Source organism: Coptis chinensis, chromosome 9 (assembly GCF_015680905.1).
Source record: "Coptis chinensis isolate HL-2020 chromosome 9, ASM1568090v1, whole genome shotgun sequence".
NCBI lineage: Eukaryota > Viridiplantae > Streptophyta > Magnoliopsida > Ranunculales > Ranunculaceae > Coptis > Coptis chinensis.
Genome location: NC_141464.1, coordinates 5,481,526 through 5,500,497, shown reverse-complemented (window position 1 = coordinate 5,500,497; position 18,972 = coordinate 5,481,526). Strand labels below are relative to the sequence as shown.

The following is an 18,972-nucleotide window of genomic DNA, read 5'->3' as shown; positions in this document are numbered from 1 at the left end:
ATTCCTTAGACCAATTTCATTTCACTCATTTTCAACGAAATTTCAGTATTTTTTCATAAATTTCGACCATTATGTCTCCATTCCATACATATATAATACTTTTTAGAGTATTATAAGTGTGGAATGGAGATTTGTAAGCATCGTTCTTGTTGGTACACACATATATATAATATTTTTCATATATGTAAAAAATTTACAACCCCTATATATATTATGGCTTGAATCTTACGATTTACGACTCGATACGATTTACGATTCGGTAAAAATGGAAAACAATTCCCGTTTCGATTCAGGAGTTGACAACATTGGTTGGTACACATATATATAATATTTTTCATATATGTAAAAAATTTACAACCCCTATATATATTATGGCTTGAATCTTACGATTTACGACTCGATACGATTTACGATTCGGTAAAAATGGAAAACGATTCCCGTTTCGATTCAGGAGTTGACAACATTGACTACAACCATCAACAAGAAACAGAATGTAATGAATTCTATTAAACTTCACAGCTTAATCACACTAAAAAGTTTGGTAGAGCTTTGCACCAATTTCATCTTGTCAGATTGCATTTGCCTCCTAGAAACACCAAACCATAAAGGATAGATGGGTGATAATAATAGCTACAACTCAATACCCTCAACACTCAGATATCCCTCCATACCCTCAACAATCACATAATTCACAGATCCCACCCACATAGAAAATTTATTCCTGTATATCAAGTGGTCCCAATACGCACTATAGAAAAAAAAATATACAGATTTACCAAAAACACTACACATCTTTGTACTGATTTTTTTTTACTTGATAACCAAATATTAGTAACCAAAGTCAAAACTGGCAATGTAAACATCTTAAGAGTGACTACATGTCTTTCCCCCCATCTTAAGATTTCTTACTCTGTGATTCAGTTTCAAATAAACCTAAGATATTAAACAGCTACAGTTCATTATCAGAAAAGTCTACTATCCTAACAGATAAATTCATCACTTGAACAATTGAGATAGAGAGACACTGCCAACAGGAGATGGTAATCATAGGCGAGATACTTTAAGCATGATAGAGAGACACTTTGAGCATTCATCACTTAAAATCTAACAATAGCAATACCTGAAATAGAGAAACACTGCCAACAGAAGATTTCTTTAACCTGGTCACCTGGAAGAAGACATTGATAAAGCAAGTGAAGAAGACGATATCTATAATCTATAATCTATAATCGGCAAAATATATAAAACACTAATTTTTTGAGAAAATACCTTTGAAAGTGCGAGAAGAAGCTTGTGGAGTTCAATTTTAAATAGACTTCACCATAACAAACCCAACTATTCTCAAAAACTACCTTTGCCAGAATTCTCCCAAAATCTTATTCTCGTTTCTCACGCCAAATGGGTGTGACTTCGAGTACCGTCGAATGTGGTAGTCCTATTCTTACAGTATTTCTAATTCACGCAGTTATAATTACCAAACAGCCCATGAGAATGGTAATACCCACGAATATCAGTTAAACGTGAGAATTCCCAGGGTTGCCAAACGTACCCTAATAGAAGTATCAACAGTATATAACACAGTTTCACACTATTTTGTGCTGAATTCAGCTGTCATCCAAACAATACAACAAAATGACAAGAAACATATAAGATTTTATCAGCAACTACAAAATTTCATTGATTAAGCAAAAAACAGCTTACTACAAAGAGACAGTACGTCTATACAGTATTTCATCATCACTCTCATCGTCTTCCTCCTCTGACACAATTTCACTGCCTGGTAGTTCTAGCTTTCCTCCCACGTAGAATGACGGACCAGCACTTTCAGTCTCAATATAATCAGCCTGCAACCTCTCTTCAAATCTCTGGTCACTACAGTTAAGGAACCAAGCCAAACTAAACTTCACTCCTTTACTCGACAAACTCTGATACCTGGGTTTGATCCTCGACTCCAAGCTATAAGTGAAGTACTCCGGGAACTCTACAAGTTCTTGTAACGACCGCTTCATCTCACTCTTAAAGAAGTAATAGCTATTCTTCATAAGCTCAACTCGCTGAGCGACCAACTGAGGACACTTCACAACCATGTTAGCAACATCTTCTGCCGGAATAGTCCTTCCTCGAAGAAACTCAATAGGTTTCATAATCACACTCTGATTAAGACTAACCATCTGGGGCATCTTTTCTATAACCCGAGCAAACCCATCAGGATCTATCTTGAGCTTCAAATTAAAGAAATACTGCTGAGAAGACAACTTAGCTTTCAAAGGAAGCCCAAGGATCTGTGGATATTGAGCTATAACAGACGCAAGCGCTTCCCTTCTAATTCCAAAACTAAGTAAACAATCCACATTTGGTTTAATAGTTTCTTCTAAATCATACCCAAGAACATAAGCCCGTTTCTCAAACATCCGAGCCAAAATCTTCTTCGGAATCCCTAAAGAAACCAAGTAATCCACAATCGGCTTAATAACAGTACCCACTCTCATTCCAAGCAAATAAGGATATTGCGTGACCATCGGGCCAATATCCCTAGGACTAACACCAATACTCACAAGATACGCAACCGAAGTACTCATCGTACCCTCGAGCTTAAACCCTAAAAGCTCAGGATACTTCTGTAAAACATAACCAATATCCTGCCTGTCGACATCAAGACCTCGAAGAAACTTAACAACAGGAACAAGTTCAACAACCACACTAGCATGTAAAACTTGTGGATAATTCTTAACAAACTCGCCCATACTCGATCTTCTAATCCCAATTTTCTCTAAATAGCCTAAAACGGGAATAATATTTTTCCTAACACTACACCCTAACATTAATGGATACTGATTAATATCATCAATAGTCAATCCAATCTTTTGCAAAAACTCAACTCTTTCTTTCATAATTTCTACTGTTGATGGTAATTCTAAGTGTTCTAACTCATCAGGAACAATGCCCAAGTTCTTTAAATAGTCACAAATAATAACCCTTGACACTAATTTCTCCTTTCTACCTTGTACTACTCCCCAAGTAACTGTTGGCATTTCATATTCAGGAAATTTACTTGAATCTGATGCAAAGTTTCGAACTTTAACATTAAAGAATGCATTTGTAAATAAATCCATAGTTTTTGAAATTGAAACATTGGGGATTAATAGTTTTTTGAGGAGATATTGAATTGAAGAGTTTTTACGAAATGCTATTCTCATTTCAGAAACAGTGGATAACTTGAAAAGTAGTAATCACATACCTTATTATTAACTATGAAAATCAGAAAGAAAAGGAGTTGCATATGTACAACGCACTAAAAGGACTGTGCAACTACATTGGACTGGACCTTCAATTCAATTGGGCCTCATTAATAATGTAATTTTGTAATTTTACACCCAAGAGAGAAGTTCGTGTTTCTCTTGTCAATAGGACTCATTTATTGACTTAAACTAGATTTTTGGACCCGTTCAACGAACGGGGACCGTTTTTATAAATTTTATTATTATGTATTAAAAATATTATTTTCAAAGTATATTGAACTCATATAGTAAATTTATTGATCAAAAATATTATTTCCAAAGTATATTGAAACTCATACAAGAATTTATTGACCATAGACTAAAAAGATTTTTTTTTTATTCAATGGGAACGGAGTCCGTTAAATAAAATCAATTTTTGCATGAAGATACTAAAAAACATAAAATCAATTTTTTGCATAAAGATACTAAAAGTGATATTAATTTATTTTTTACTTTTACAATTTTTTTTTGAAATTTACCTCTTCATATTTTTTTGAAGTCTAATTTTTTTGTATATTTAAAAAAAAAAATCTATTAAACAAATAGTTTTTTTTTTTTTTTTTTTTTTTTTCAATATTTTCTTTTCTTTTCTTTGTAGTTTATTTTGTGAAGCCCAACTTCTACTTATACAACTAACTAAAGCCCATAGTTCATTTAAAAGGCCAAATTTGATAAAATGCCCTACCTTTTGGATTTTCCATGGGAAGTAACGTCACTAATGTCCAACTCAAATAAAGCCTATTGAATTTTCATTTTGAAGTAAGCCCACTTCAAACAAAGCCCATACTGCATACTTACAAAATTAGTTCAAGTAATATCTCAGCCCAAAGTCCTTTGATTTACAAACTTAGCCCATATTGCATACTTACAAAATTTAGGTATTTGTTTTCAACCCAAGGAAATGTCTCCAAATATCACACGTAATTATAGAGTAAGATCTTGTCAAAATATGAAGTAATCTTGGTGAGTTTTAATGTCCATTGATTCACAATATGCATATTATGTTTATTCAAGAACCCTTATATGAAGTAATCATCTTTGAATTATAATGCCCGTTGATTCACAATATGCATTTATATTTATTCAAGAACCTTACTCGCACCAAAAACAAAGGCTCTCTTGATAACTATATAAATAACAAAAAAGACAAACACTATAATCATAGTTACCACTAAAATTTGTTAGCTAAGCGAAGTATAAAGTTTGTTATTGTTTGGAAAGAATAACCTCAAAGTAAAATATTGGTTATTGCTTCGATAGAATAAACTCAAACACATCTAAGCATTATTGTTAATAGTCAGGATTACCATGAGGCATGAGCTAATTATGCAAGAAAAAAATGAATCGAAGGTAAGAAATAATAAAGTAATAAACAATAAAATAGCATACTAAGTAGTTAAAATATTATATATGAGATTTAAGTAATAATAACAAAAGGGATTAAAAATTGTTACTTATAACATCATTTCCAATATATTCATACATTTGTTAATTTGTTTTTCCAAATGATAGTACTTCTAGATGAACTTATGATGGGGACTTATAGCTAATGAAACTTGCCAAGCCACGTCGACCAATTTAAATCATAGTCGACTTAGATGGCATAGTTTCCACCCCATTCTATGATCATGGATCCATGGCCTGTTATGCAAAACCCTCAATCAAGCATCTATATTTCTACCAATTATGAATGTCTTTCATCAACCCCTCACTATTCAAAAAGTGTGCTCCATAGGTTGATCCTTGATCTAGAGGCATATATGGTAGCGCACTAACCGCATATATATTTGGGAAGGGATTCTCTTTCAAAAATATTATTATACACACTGGAGAATTTATCATGTAACCTGCAAGAAAGGAATAAAATTGTGAATCCTCATACATGGAAGGGCGAATATTGGTTGTAATCACTAATCAGAATTTTGTGTATAGCTAACATTTCAGTGCTTCATTCTCAAATAAGAATACACATAACCAAAATATAGGCGCATTTTAATAGTTCCCAAGGGGTTAAATCACCTTCTCTAGGATATATGAACAATATGTTACACAGTATGTTACAATTGCTTTATATTTTTTTTTCCAAAAAGAGATCTTGTATAAAGTGTTCCTCCAAACAAAAAGATGTGTATTGCTATTTTTCATCATACATTAGTTATAATGCTTGTTGCAACATTAACCTAATGTTTTCCCTCCTTTCTTTCTCTCGATGTTTTGGAAAAGCTCATAAGTGGTTCGTGGTTCAATAGGGCAAAAGAGACCTATCAGCAGATTCTACTCATTAAGACCCATAGTTTGTGTTAAAAAAAGGGTTGTTGAAATTTTTAAAAACTCAACTCACACAGTCTATTGTATATAACCATTGGCATGTTTTAATTCCACTGACCATGTAGAGTTTATAGAGATGTTAATATAATCAAATGTTAGTATCTTGCTTTAAACTAATTACATAATACTGAATTATATCTAAACTTAATAATGTAAAGTCATATTATCACGAACCACATAGTAGAAGTGCAAGGGAACAATATGCTCGATCTCCTTGGTGATACGATACATAAATCTTTCACTCTACATCCTATGATGCATTTGCCTTTGGTGCAAACATCTTTTCTTATCAATTAAACCCTGTCAATACTGATAATCAATCAATGGAGCTTATAATGCCAAATTGACAGTTTAAATTAACATTCTAACACGCAAAGCAAAACCAAAATAGATGTAGAAAACATATCAGCTATCATAGCAATGGTATGTATATATACCTCGAGCAGAAGAAAATATTTTAGCTAAACCCAAGCACTCCAAATACACTACCGGCTGATTCTTAAATTGAAATCCAAATGAAGAGAGCATTATGTCGATTTATACCTTCCTAAACTTTTATGGGTAGAGCTACATAACTCGGAGGCTTCCAAACAGTGTGTCCATGGAACTATTGGGCACCATAGCCTTCTTTTTGTTCAATGCACAAAGGGTACCATTCTAAGTTCCTTTCCTTTTTGAACCCATTCAACGAACGGGGACCCTTTTTATATAATTTTTTTCATTTTATTATTATGTATAAAAAATCTTGCTACCAAACCATATTGAAACTCATACAGTAAATTAATTGATCAAAGTTCCTAGTGCCAATAATTTGTTATGGCTATTAAACAAAGTTACAAACATAGAACGTTGAGCAAAATCCATTAAAAAGTAAAACTTTGCGTTGTTGCTAGTCATTAGTGTGAAAGTGTGAAACAGGTTTGTCATGCGGTGTCTTTCACCCTCTGCCATGCTAACTCAAGCAAGCTCTCAATCTCTAGAGAAGCTGCAGCCTGCAGAAAATAACGCAAACAATCTTCCCAAGCTAGACCATAATAGTAACAAAACCAAGGAGAGAAGGAACGACATTATGAATATAGAATGGGCACTCAGCCAGAGTCCCTTGATCATACACACCCAATCGATCGGCATTGTGATTCCCCGAAAATAAGTTTGACATACGACTTTCCGAGAGATTCCGAGATGCAAAACCATCGTGAAGCTTTACATAGCAACAAAGTTAAAGAGGTACAATCATGGCCCTCTTCAAAGGGAAGAAATTTGCCAATCCCAAGAACGAAGTATCTATTGGCATATAATTTAAACAGGATTAGTTCACATAAAATAATTGGTATGATCTTCTACTTATCGATCAGTTGACATTATGCACAATTGGAAGAGGTGGGATCTTGGCTATTTGTTCCAATGGTTTATTAGCACATAAACTAATAATCTACTTAACTTTTAATATTTGGATTAAGGAAGTAGTATTCATTAGTCCAGTGCACACACTTTCTCTCTCTTACGTAATATCTTGTCTCTCTCCTACTTTCTTCTGCTACTCTATCTTTCTCGTATTTTGCTCTCCCATTACTCTTCCAATTTGCTACTTATTTTTTTTTTCTAAGCTAGTAAATATGTCAACCAAAATCTAAACTCCAATTGTGAAGAAGATAAACAATATTTACTAACATGTAAAAAATTAATTGATGGCATTGTTCTACTTTTAAGGCTGTTTTGTTTCTTTTAGAACAAAGCATATTATTAGTTTATAATTGATGAGAGAAATATTTTTTTTCTATGGTCTTAGCTGATTATCCAATTCGTCTTCGTATGTGGTAAGCAAGTTTGCATCTCAAGTTTTTAGGTTGAGGGTTTCAATTCTCAAATATACAATAATTCACATAAATACGGGATCGTTACACTTTCTTCTTTTTTTATGTGTAGCTTGTCCTAGTCCTTAGTGTTACTTTGGTTTCCATTCTTTTGATTATCAAATGTCAAGTCCTTCCCATCCTTCTTTTCCCTTTTCTTAAGGATTTTTGTCCTACACAAAGAAACCTCTATATTGTGAACTTATATATGTATGGATCCTATATGAGTTGAAGTCCTAAAAATTATCCATTTTGATGATACTCAAACAACAAAAGCCACCACAAACATCATCATTAACTTCACCTCAATACTTGTAAAATGTAACCACATTCTAATTATATGCATTAATACACTTACACTAACGATGTGAAGTAGCTTTTTGAAATGAAAACTATGAAAGTATGGGACAAATAAATATAGATGAGAAAGCTGATAATAGATTCAATAACCATAAGATACATAGGTAAAAGTTATAGATTTTACAGCTTATTTACGTGCTTGAATCATTGGTCCTTCTGCCATGTCCAAAGTCGTTGACCTGCATGATCTTGTACAATATGGTTTTGTCCAACTCATCTTCTCCATTCAGGCAGAGAGAAGTCGTGGTCTTGAACAATCATCTACATCTAACGGAAGAAAGCAACTAACTTTGTGAAGTCTTCAAATATTCATAAACTACTTGAACAACAATATAGGAATATAAGATTTATCAATGTAGATCAGTGATTACTACTCTGCATAACAAAATATAATAATGTTATACGTCTAAATACTGACACTCACTACGCAACATAAATTGATTTGCGTCCCATCTTCTCAAGCAACTTTACAATTGAGATTACTTGGTTACCGGTCTTAATAACTATGACATCCGTCAATTCTTAAATTCCAAATTGCAAAGCCAAACAAAGTCGAGCATGGACACAAAATTGTACTGTGAATTACCAAACTCTATGCTGTATTATTAGTAAATAATAGAAAAAATATATATGCATAGATGGGTAACAAACTATACACAAAATCAAACATTGGTATATAAACTTTTTTTTAGCAAATTTGGGTAACGTGTACCACGTTTTGCAACGCGTTGGGTTACGCTTCACTTCCGTCCAATTTTTTCACACGTGTCAAGTTTTTTTTTTTTTTTCTCTAATTATGTGTCACTTATTTTCCTATGTGGCTATCTAGTGGCAATTTGACACGTATGAAAAAACTTGACATGTGTGAAAAAACTTGACGGAAGTGAAACAGAACCCAACGTTGCAAAACATGGTACACTTCGTTACCCAAATTTGCTAAAAAAAAAGTTTATACACCAATGTTTGATTTCTTGTATAGTTTGTTACCCATCTATGCATTTTTTTTCTAAATAATAGGGCAAAGATTCAAATGAAGGGAAAAACTTAATATATATACAATTGTTAATTCATCATCGCTCTAAAGAGTTGACATTGTCAAAGATTTGCAGCACATTGATTATAACTATTAGGGCGATCAAAACAGACCCAGTTAGGCATATTATGTTAGACACGGAGGGAAAAAAAAAAAAAAAAAAAAAAATACCAGCTTATACATTTAATACCATATTGAATGAACTATTAGCTAGTGAATCGTGATCTTCAACAAAATTTTGAATGAGCTTTGGTTCTCCCGGATCACATTAGATTCAAAAGTCTCAAACATGCAATTTCTATAACACTATGATTCAATGCTAAATACATATCATAAGGAAACATTCTTTCCTTCTCAGACACCTATATCAAAAAAAAAGTTAAATACGTGGTTCGAATCGAGGCATCTTGCGTGTAAAGCAAGCATGATGACCACTACACTACAACAACTTCATCACATTTAATAAATTTTGTGTGGTAATATAGTACATAAATTATATATAAGGTGCAACCTCTAGAGTAAGTTATCCTAGTTCCATAATATAACAATGTTCCAAGTTATACATAGGTATCTAATGATAGTTCTTTGAAAGTGTGAATCTTAGATAGGAACCATAATTTTTAGCGGCCCTGATTTGTTTTTCTTGGGTGACCCTAGTGTATATGTATAACTTAGGAAAATGTGCAAATTTATTCTAAATCTTACGTGAAGAAAAACCTTTGAGTGGAGAGTTGTTATGGATTCATTCCCTTTGTGTTAGAGGTAGAGAGGCCAAGCACTAACCTGCAAAGTCTTTGGTGCATTAGTGCTAAAAAATCCAAATCCATAATGAGCAAGAGCCAGTCCTATTATACACAATGCAACAATGACAATATATAGTTAGACAAACCCTATACATATACCAAAGTCATCATATCGAAAACAAAAGAGCAAGCAGAGAAAAACACTTATTTTTTTCATTACAAAAATTTGATAACAAATTATATAGATGTTATCTTTTGAGAAAGAAGCTTCTAAGAGTCCTAAGCATCTATAGAATTGTAAACAATTAGGTAGTGTCCAACACAATCAAGTAGATCCCTAACTAACTAAAAACGTGTTTGTTGCCTATGATAGCTTATATGTAAACCAAGTTGTTTGAGAGGTTATTTTAGGATAGATTCTTCAATGAAGGAAGCATATACTTTCTTTGTGTGAAAAATGAACAATATAATTTCTTTCTTCAATTTGTTCAATAAGAATTAGGGGTGTTATACATTTACATCTATGAATAAAAAAAAGAGGTTTAAAGGTTGATCCTTATAAACCCTAGCCATCATTTCTTCCGGCAAGTTTTATCAAAAAGGAAAAACAAATGCTTCGATATAAATTTATCTTTCTATTAGGCTCCCAAACTTGGTCTTAATGTGTCAATGTCTAAATTCATGCTTAACTAACCTTTCAGCTCAAGAACCTTATACTAATGTTCTTTTCTTGTCCATCCTAAAACGTGTCAATGAACTTGAGCTGAGATCTTCGTACTGCCTTTCCAAGGGCAACATTTGAGTTAACTACCCAATACTACATTTTAGTATTTCTTTATCTCTGTGCCTTGTTAATGAATTTGTGTTGTTGCTCACAACCTGCCTTACCCACATGACAAATAGAACTCCAGCTAATGTTGAATATGAATCATAGACTATTTTAAATATTCTTTCCAGTTTAGTAATTATTTAAATTTGTACTAATAATCAAAAAAATTATGTTTTGTAATTCATTGAGAAAATGACAAAGATATGGATATAAACTTTCACCTCATAATGTGTTTGTAGTACTTGTAGGATTCCAAATTCAATGATTTCAAAAATTTGAAGACCACCATCCAAAATTTTGACAAATTACTAAAGAGATGGTAAACACTTTCGTATCTTTTGATCACTTGTATAAAAGCAAATGTCTTCTCTCTTGAACTAATTACCTGTTATGATCTCAAAGCATTTTCTCTCTTCTCACCATATGCCTCTATTTTCTTAACAAATAAATATTAAAGACTCCTAAAAAATATGGTGAGTTTGTAAATTAGAGAAACCTCCCCCCATTTGTTACTTTCTCCTTCATTTTAATCCAAATTATTAACACCTCCCCAAATTATGCATTTTGGTTTTCTATAATCTATATTAAACCTCCCCAAATTATGCATTTTGATTTTTTCTATAATCTATATAAATCCTCTTTCTTATTGGTATAGGATATTTGATCTATTGTACCTGCATTTGTATTAGGATATGGCACTTGGTTATTGTTTGGAAAGTGTGAGAAGTGGTGCGTCGATGGCAAAATGAACAAATACCCATTGTGATTAACTAAATTAAATGGTGCACACAATTTTAGTTTCAAAAAGATATGCATACCTCTGAATATTCTTAATATTTTTCTCAGAAATGGGCTTGACAGCTATTGTAGTTTTCCTGATTTCAATTTTTGTGCACTTAAAGCAATAAAAATAAGGGGAGTTAGCAGGATAAACAACAAAGTGACTACTCTAAAAAGTTTAAAAGAGAGATCAACTACTATATACCTACAACTACACTAAAAGGTTACTTGAACAATGCTTTCAGACTCAGAATCTTATCAAGAATGTAGCACCTAATTGTTTCACACAATCATTATCTTTTCTATTTGGCATCTACATTTGGCATCGAAGGTAAGCCTGAGGGCATTATAACTTGTAAGTTCGCATGTAAAATATATCCACTGGTTTCCTAAATCCTGCTAAATAAAAATTCGGATTTTCTACTAATATCTCAGAATTACCTAACATTTTTTCATTGAGTATTGCACCACTTGACATCTTGTCCACAAATCTAACAAAAGTAGTAGAATATTTTTTTTACATGAACAAAAATACTATCTATGGTCACCAAACCCAGTTGAAAGAGTTGGAAGTCTTCGAAATAGTTTCACTTTGCTTGTCGAGCATCCCTTCGAAAGTAACAACTTCCATTCTACTTTGCTGGCTACATTGATTATTAGTCTCATTTTTTCCAATGAATTAAGTTGTGAGTAGAGACATTATGCAACTTGTAGTAGCTCTAACAAAGAATATATCTTTAAGTTCCCTATCCATTGAATAGAAGAGCTTTGCTTGTAATGCTAGCACCTACAAAATTTGTGGGCATGCCTGTTCTAAAGAGATTAGTAACTTCGATAGAGTGCAAATGGGGTTTGAACCCCAGACCTCTGGTATTATCACCTAAAGGTTTTACCAACTAATCTAGCTGACACTTACAACTGAAATGGGATACCATAAGTGAAAAGAACAATTGTAAACAACAGCAGGAAATAAAAGACAATAATAAAAAGTAAACACTCTTATTAGATTTTACCAAGTGATACTATCAAACTTGAAAACTGGTTTGAAAGGGTCACCATGGTTTGAAAGAAAATTTTAAAAAAATTAGGGAAAAAAAAAAAACAAAAGCTTACATCCTTAGAAAAAATTTAGTAATTTGTGTGTTGTGTCCATGCCATTACTATTACTCCAATGTTTCCAACGTGCATTTCTAATTAATCAATGTCCTTACCATGCATACTATGATAACTTAAGTTGTCAAGGCACCTACACTAACTTACAATCCCTTTGCAACTTATGTTGTTAAGGTACCTTCTAATAAATGAAAAAACCAAACCAAGGCAACTTTCACAATAAGCATATTATCCAAAATAAGAACAAAATCTGTACAAAGCAAAAATCCATCCATCTACTAATAAATAAGGTATCTCTTTTACGTGTTGTAAATCAATGCCCCGATGAAGAAGTAATACCTGCTACATGTGGTTTAAGGTTCATGCCAAGCGTGGCAAGCTGCCGCCAATCAAATATCTCCTTGAGTCCCTTTACTACCACCACCCTGCGACATTAACAATTGAAATGATACTCCTAGGTCGAGAATTGAACTTAATATAATAGGATCAAATTAAAATCTATCCACGTTAATGATAATCAATGGGAAGGAAAAATGTCGCTACCCCAATTAACAAAATCTCAAACCTCTACAAAGAAGTTTAAACTCCAAAACCCAAATACAGAGTATTACCTTAATGCTTAATTAGCAAAGCAGTCCCCTAGCTTCATGTCATTGGTTCCGCAATAAATATTGGGATGGGAGGATAAAAAATGTTCATGGAGGTCTTGGGAAATGGCGGTATGAGGGACAAAGTTTGGGTTTCCCAATTCCATTTTTCAGTGCATTATTTAAATAGTAGACCTGAAAAGACTCATAAGAAGTGTTTAAGATGTTCTACTTTTTTAATGGGAGTTATAAGAGATCCAAATGGTTTTTTGGTGTGTTTCACTTCTTTAAAGTTCAAAGTGGGGAATAGAAGGTTTAGAAGATGAAGGCCTAACTTTTCGGTTACAATTATGAAAATTCATGAATGTATTATGAGATTTTATTATTCGACTTAATTGTGATCCCAATCCTCTGAATGTTATTGGGGAAAACAACAAGTAATATCACTTTGAACGCATTTTCGGTTAAATTAATTTGTTCATGAAATATGACTACTCTTAGTTTATTACTATCAGTCCAATGAAATGATTTTCAAACTTAAATAGACATCAATGCCGCCAAAGATAGTTGCCACAAAGACAAAGCTTCCTATAAACAAAGAACCTTCCATTAGTACAATAATAGAATTACAAAGATGAAATGAAGTTCACTATGAAAGTTTCCCAAAATTTGATAGCACTCACGCCGTACATACACAAACAAAATGATAAACAAAAGTAAAGATCGAATACAAATTTTTTACAGCCACCATCATATCCTAATCACCAAGATTGCAATAATGATTTATGAAGATGTTATAAGAGGTCCAATATAATTGTGTGCAGAGGCACCAAATTATTTGAACTTAAGGACATCGCTTGAAATGTTGTAGCTATGAACACCGCTTTCTCTTAATTACTTTCTAAAGTGCAACTCCTAGACATTTAGCCATTGAGTCTTCCTTTATTGAGAACAATAACTTGAATTTATAAGTTGGTAGCATGCTTAGTTGTCTGCAACAAAAATTGCTTCAATCCACTTAATTTTAGACACAACAGGATGTTCAATCTTTGTTTGTAGGTCTTTCACCCGGCTTAATGAACCATGGCAAGTATGAAGAACCGACTGCTACAACCGAATCTGATTCTACCCATAGCCTATCGAAGCCTTTATCCCCGAGCAACTTCTTCAACACTCTATTACCGCCAACAACGAGAATTGGGAATCACACCGGAGAACTTGTAGAATAACACATGATGAACTATGTCGATACCAAAGCCACTAACCCAAGTTTACTTTAAGCTAGGCTATCAATATTAACACATCTTTAATTTGATTGTTCAATCACTTTTATGCCAATCCTTTTCGGGCACTACTATTTTTTTTCTCTGAAAAAATAGCCATCATATTAGTAGGATAGAAATAGGCAACATATTCAAATTTTATTTTCTTTGCAACCAATCCTAAATTCAAGTCCTTCATACCCTCTAATGGTATCATGTATGTCGAGAGTTAGCTCAATAAGAATTCTTTATGTACAAATGACAAAGGCTTGGTCAATTATCAAGGTCAGCCTCACTATGTAAGCTTTCAATTTGAAAGGAGCATTGAATTACATTGTTAAGGTATCATGAAGTATTTCTTGTATCAAAACAATATATGAAGGTCTTTCATCATTGTCACCAACCTATATCATGAGGGCAAACTAAAGTGACCAATAACTTAAAAAAGACTACAAACCATTTGTTGGAGTGGACGTTTCTACTAATTAACTCCCTATATCTGGCTCCCCACTCTCATTAAATAACACTCAACACATGAATCTGTGAAGGGATAATAAAACTGAAATGCACCTAATTGAAAGAAGGGTCCCCGTGACATATCTTTTCCCGCAACCACAAAATTAACAATACATGTTCCAGTAAGCATAAGAAATTTGCAAAGCCCTCAAAATTCAAGTAAAAAGAATAATGTCCCAATCAACTCATAGGAAAGAAATTAAAAATTAAAAATGGAAACAACCGGCAATGATTCAATTCACCCTTGTCCCCACTCAAAATTCTTGCTAATTCACAAATATGTGATGCAAACAATGAGTATCATTTCCGATGGAAGAATATAATTAGATAATCTATATTAGATGATTTCAAAACAGGAAAAGATCGAGTTTGGGATTCAGTACCTTTTTCAAGCATAGTTTCATAAATACCTTTTTCAAGGGATCGGATTAGCTTCTCCCCATCAGGGAATAATAATAACTGCAGCAACAATCCCTATAAAGTCAGAAGAATCAATGTTAAGTTAAGAAAAACAAACAGAATTTTAAGGCTACAAAAAAGAGAAGATAAATTTTCCGAAAGACAATTGATATTACTAAGTCGTTGCACACTCTTAGATACTTACCAGCAAGAACTTTATGTATTAAGACTGAAAGGTCAAAGAGAACACGGGAGACTCACTTTTAAGAACTTAATCGCAAACAATGATGAATCCAACTATAATAATGAAATTAAAAAGAAATTAAAACTTACAGTTCTTGTGAATGCAAATGAAATAAAATGGAACAGCTGCAAAGTACAATTATTGATTGTAATATAATCTTACAATAACTCAGAATAACTTACTGGACATTGGTCGCTGAATCAACTTTAGAATTTGCATACGTAAAAGCCCAAAACACAATTTCAAGCGAATTGGCAACCTGAAAACCAAAGTAAAAACTGACTTTTTAATCTTTGAGGAAGAGAATTTGCATGTGTAGTGTATTATTAGCACTAAGTACAGGGAAAGAGAGTCTCAGACTTGGGTCTCGACCTTAAGATAGGAGCAACTTGACCAACCACGATGTTTGATACCCTCCACCTCCTCATCACACATACTCTTTTCCCTCTCCATCATTATCTATTAATGGCACCAATCATTCAACTCACCTTTATGTTCTGTAGGGATATTCTCCAAAGCTTCTAATCTAGGTTCTTATAGTCATCAAGGTTGTTTCCTTGTAACTAAATTACAAAACTCAAAATCTCATTGAAAATTTAGAAAGAATGATTTGCAAGAAAAAAAAACAATACCAAAGAACAATATCCTTGTCCCGCAATAAGGATCCAAGTGTTTTTTTATCATAATTGTGATAAAAGGGTGTATATTTTCATAACGATTAAAAAGAAAACATAACACATATGCATGGTCTATTACATTGTCTAGCTAGTGAATTTGCCACCGACTTTCCTTCATCATAAGGCATGATATGCATTGTCTATTACATTGTCTATGTACCAAGTTCTATTTATTTTTAACCATTTAAGAAAACAAAATGCATTCGATCAAAATGGGTAAAAGAAAATTGACTCTCAAAATGAAATCTTATCAAAACTCACCAATGACCTAATTGAGGCCTTGTCGGTATGTAATGCGTGAGTTAATCTATGAACCCTTTTCAACTTTACAAACAAATCATGATGAACAAAGATGAGTCCAAGTAAGGAACAAACATTAGCACTTCACGTCCATGACACACTCATTTTGCTAGTATAGATACACATGTTAACAAATTATAGTGGTTGAACATGAACTAACCCTCTTGTCTATATATTTTTGTAAATGGACTCTAGTCGCTTATTTTCAGTTCTATCCACTTTATGTACTTGGCGTAAAGGGATTGAAGTAAGACAAAATGCCGATATGAAAATAATAATTAATTTGACATTACAACATATCTATCTCTTTAGTCAGACCGATACATACCATGCATAGTTCCAACTTAGAGAACTCAAATATGATGAAATCACTATTGCTTAATGATTAGCACTCACACCACAAATGAAAGCTATAAAGTTTAAGTATCTATGGTGCAACCACATTATTATGATTATAGTAACTATAACATAAAAATTGTACCAGATTAGAGTGAAGTGCATAGGAGCACTGCTTGCAAACCTATATACAAACAACTACCATAGCAAGAGTTGCAAACCTGCATATATTAATAGTTGTTTCATATAAAAATTACAAATGAGTAAATGCTTGTTTAAAAAGAAGATGAGAAACCAAACTGATAGTGAGACAAAAGAAAAATTGCCCTTACCTGTGATGACTGTGATGTCAGTGCTTTGTCTCGTATGTCTCTGATTGATTTTGCTATTACTTTGAATCCTGATTTATTTGACAGATCAATAGGAGTTTTTTATAAATTAAATCCTGGAGGATCAATTAGAAAACAGACCATTTAATTTGAATCTAACTTATACTAAACCCATCCTAAGAACGGAAATCCCAATTATGCTAAATCGTTTTTTATGTAACGTTTTTTTTAACTGGTTCAAATTTTGTTGACAACATCTTGTATAGATGAAAAAAATACTTGAAAATAGTCTGTCATGAACAAATTAAGAAAATATGTATAATCACGCAAACAAATTAGCTGAAAGTATGGACAAAAATGAAAGTAGTACCATATTAGGTGTATGTACGAGTTAAACAACATATATGTTCATGCAACCTCACTACTCGACCTCAATTCCTATTTTATTGACTACCTTAAACATTGCAAAGACCTCCAAGAGAGCTGACGAAAAAATGCAAAGGTGGAAGATATATATTGTTTAATTTCAAGTATAGTCAATCTTCATAAGTCATAATTAAAAAGCATAGGTCTTAAGGCCCTTTTGCAAATTGCTCCTCTATTTACCAATATGTTTTTAGTCTGCTGGAAAATGAATGTTACATCCTACTTCTTCACATCCATTAATGAAATCCCAAGCCTAAGAGTAAGAACTGTCTCATAATATATTAAATCGATTAGTGTGGTAAACTTTTACTTCATGCAACTACCTGCATTTGGAACTCCAACGTCATATAACAAATATCGTGAAACCTCAAAAAAAGTTTCTATTCATTAATTACTACGTTTAAATTTGATAACAGATACAACATTATTTTCTAATTGACAATTTTATCCCAAATCCTGTTATCAATTATGTTTTGCTTCAATATAATCGGTGCAACTAATTAATAGAACGGCCTATGAAACAAATGCAAAACAAAAGTGGAAATGAGTGTATTCATTTACCACTCAAACAACCCCGAAGTTATCCAAAACGAACAATTTAATCAAATCCAATATGATATTGTTTAAAAGTTCTTTATCCGAGAGCATTCTGTTTTTGATACATTAGACAATATATGGGATTTACGACAGTAAGCTACCTTATCGTTAACACTAAGCTATATTAACGTTAAAAGAAGAGAATGATGTGGATGATACCTTTAGTTGTACATTGAAGCAATGCAAATTCCCATTGCAATTCCTAAAAACTCAATATCATAAAGAAGATCCAAAATGTCAAAAAACACATAGCTTGGCTCTAAAAATTGCAAAGAAATCCCCAAATCACTCTTAGTGAACTCAAAACCCCGTGAAAATATTTCAGAGAACCATAAAAAAATCCCGAAATAAATATATTAAAAGAAGAGAAGATAAGAAATGGCCCAAGGTTGCTGAACGAACCTTTGAACTAAATGTGAGACTTCGAAAAATAAGAATTGCTGATGAAGAGGATGGGAGAGTCAACAAAAAGAAGAAACATGATCTTAGGTAATTTATCTCAACCCCACCAAACCAAAGGCGCATTCCAACTTCATTTTGCATCAAAACATAAATTAAGGCAAAATCAACAATCAACATACAAATTCGTAACATTGCTCATACCTACAAAGATGATCTTAAGTAAATGCGTGTCTTTTCGCTACCAACGTCTTTTGACTTCCATTGCATTGCAATGACAACCATCTGTTGCTATCTACTTGAATGAAAAATGAAAAGCCAATCTCTTGAACATTTATTTGCAAATGGCTAAACTTGGTTTTTATATATTTTTCTCGTTATAAAATGGTTTGGATATATAGCAATGTTGAGGTACCAATATTACATCTTGATCACTAAAAAGTTCCAACTAATCTTAACCAATATAAGGTAAACCACAAAAACGATAAAAGTACCTCAACCGTTGTTTCAATCAATTGATCCCAAACGTCCCGTTGAATACGAGAGAGAAAGTTGTTACACGGTGATGTCAAATAATCAATCA

At 32.8% G+C, this 18,972-nt stretch overlaps 1 protein-coding gene across 1 annotated transcript; it reads right to left on the bottom strand.

Moving 5' to 3' along the window:
* Positions 1–1,652: 1,652 nt before the first annotated feature.
* On the bottom strand, positions 1,653–3,247 carry LOC147474530 (Mitochondrial transcription termination factor family protein). Its single transcript, XM_086581724.1, has one exon. The coding sequence runs from the start codon at positions 3,195–3,197 to the stop codon at positions 1,701–1,703; it is 1,497 nt and encodes a 498-aa protein (XP_086437850.1). The 5' UTR covers positions 3,198–3,247; the 3' UTR covers positions 1,653–1,700.
* Between the last annotated feature and the right edge of the window lie 15,725 nt (positions 3,248–18,972).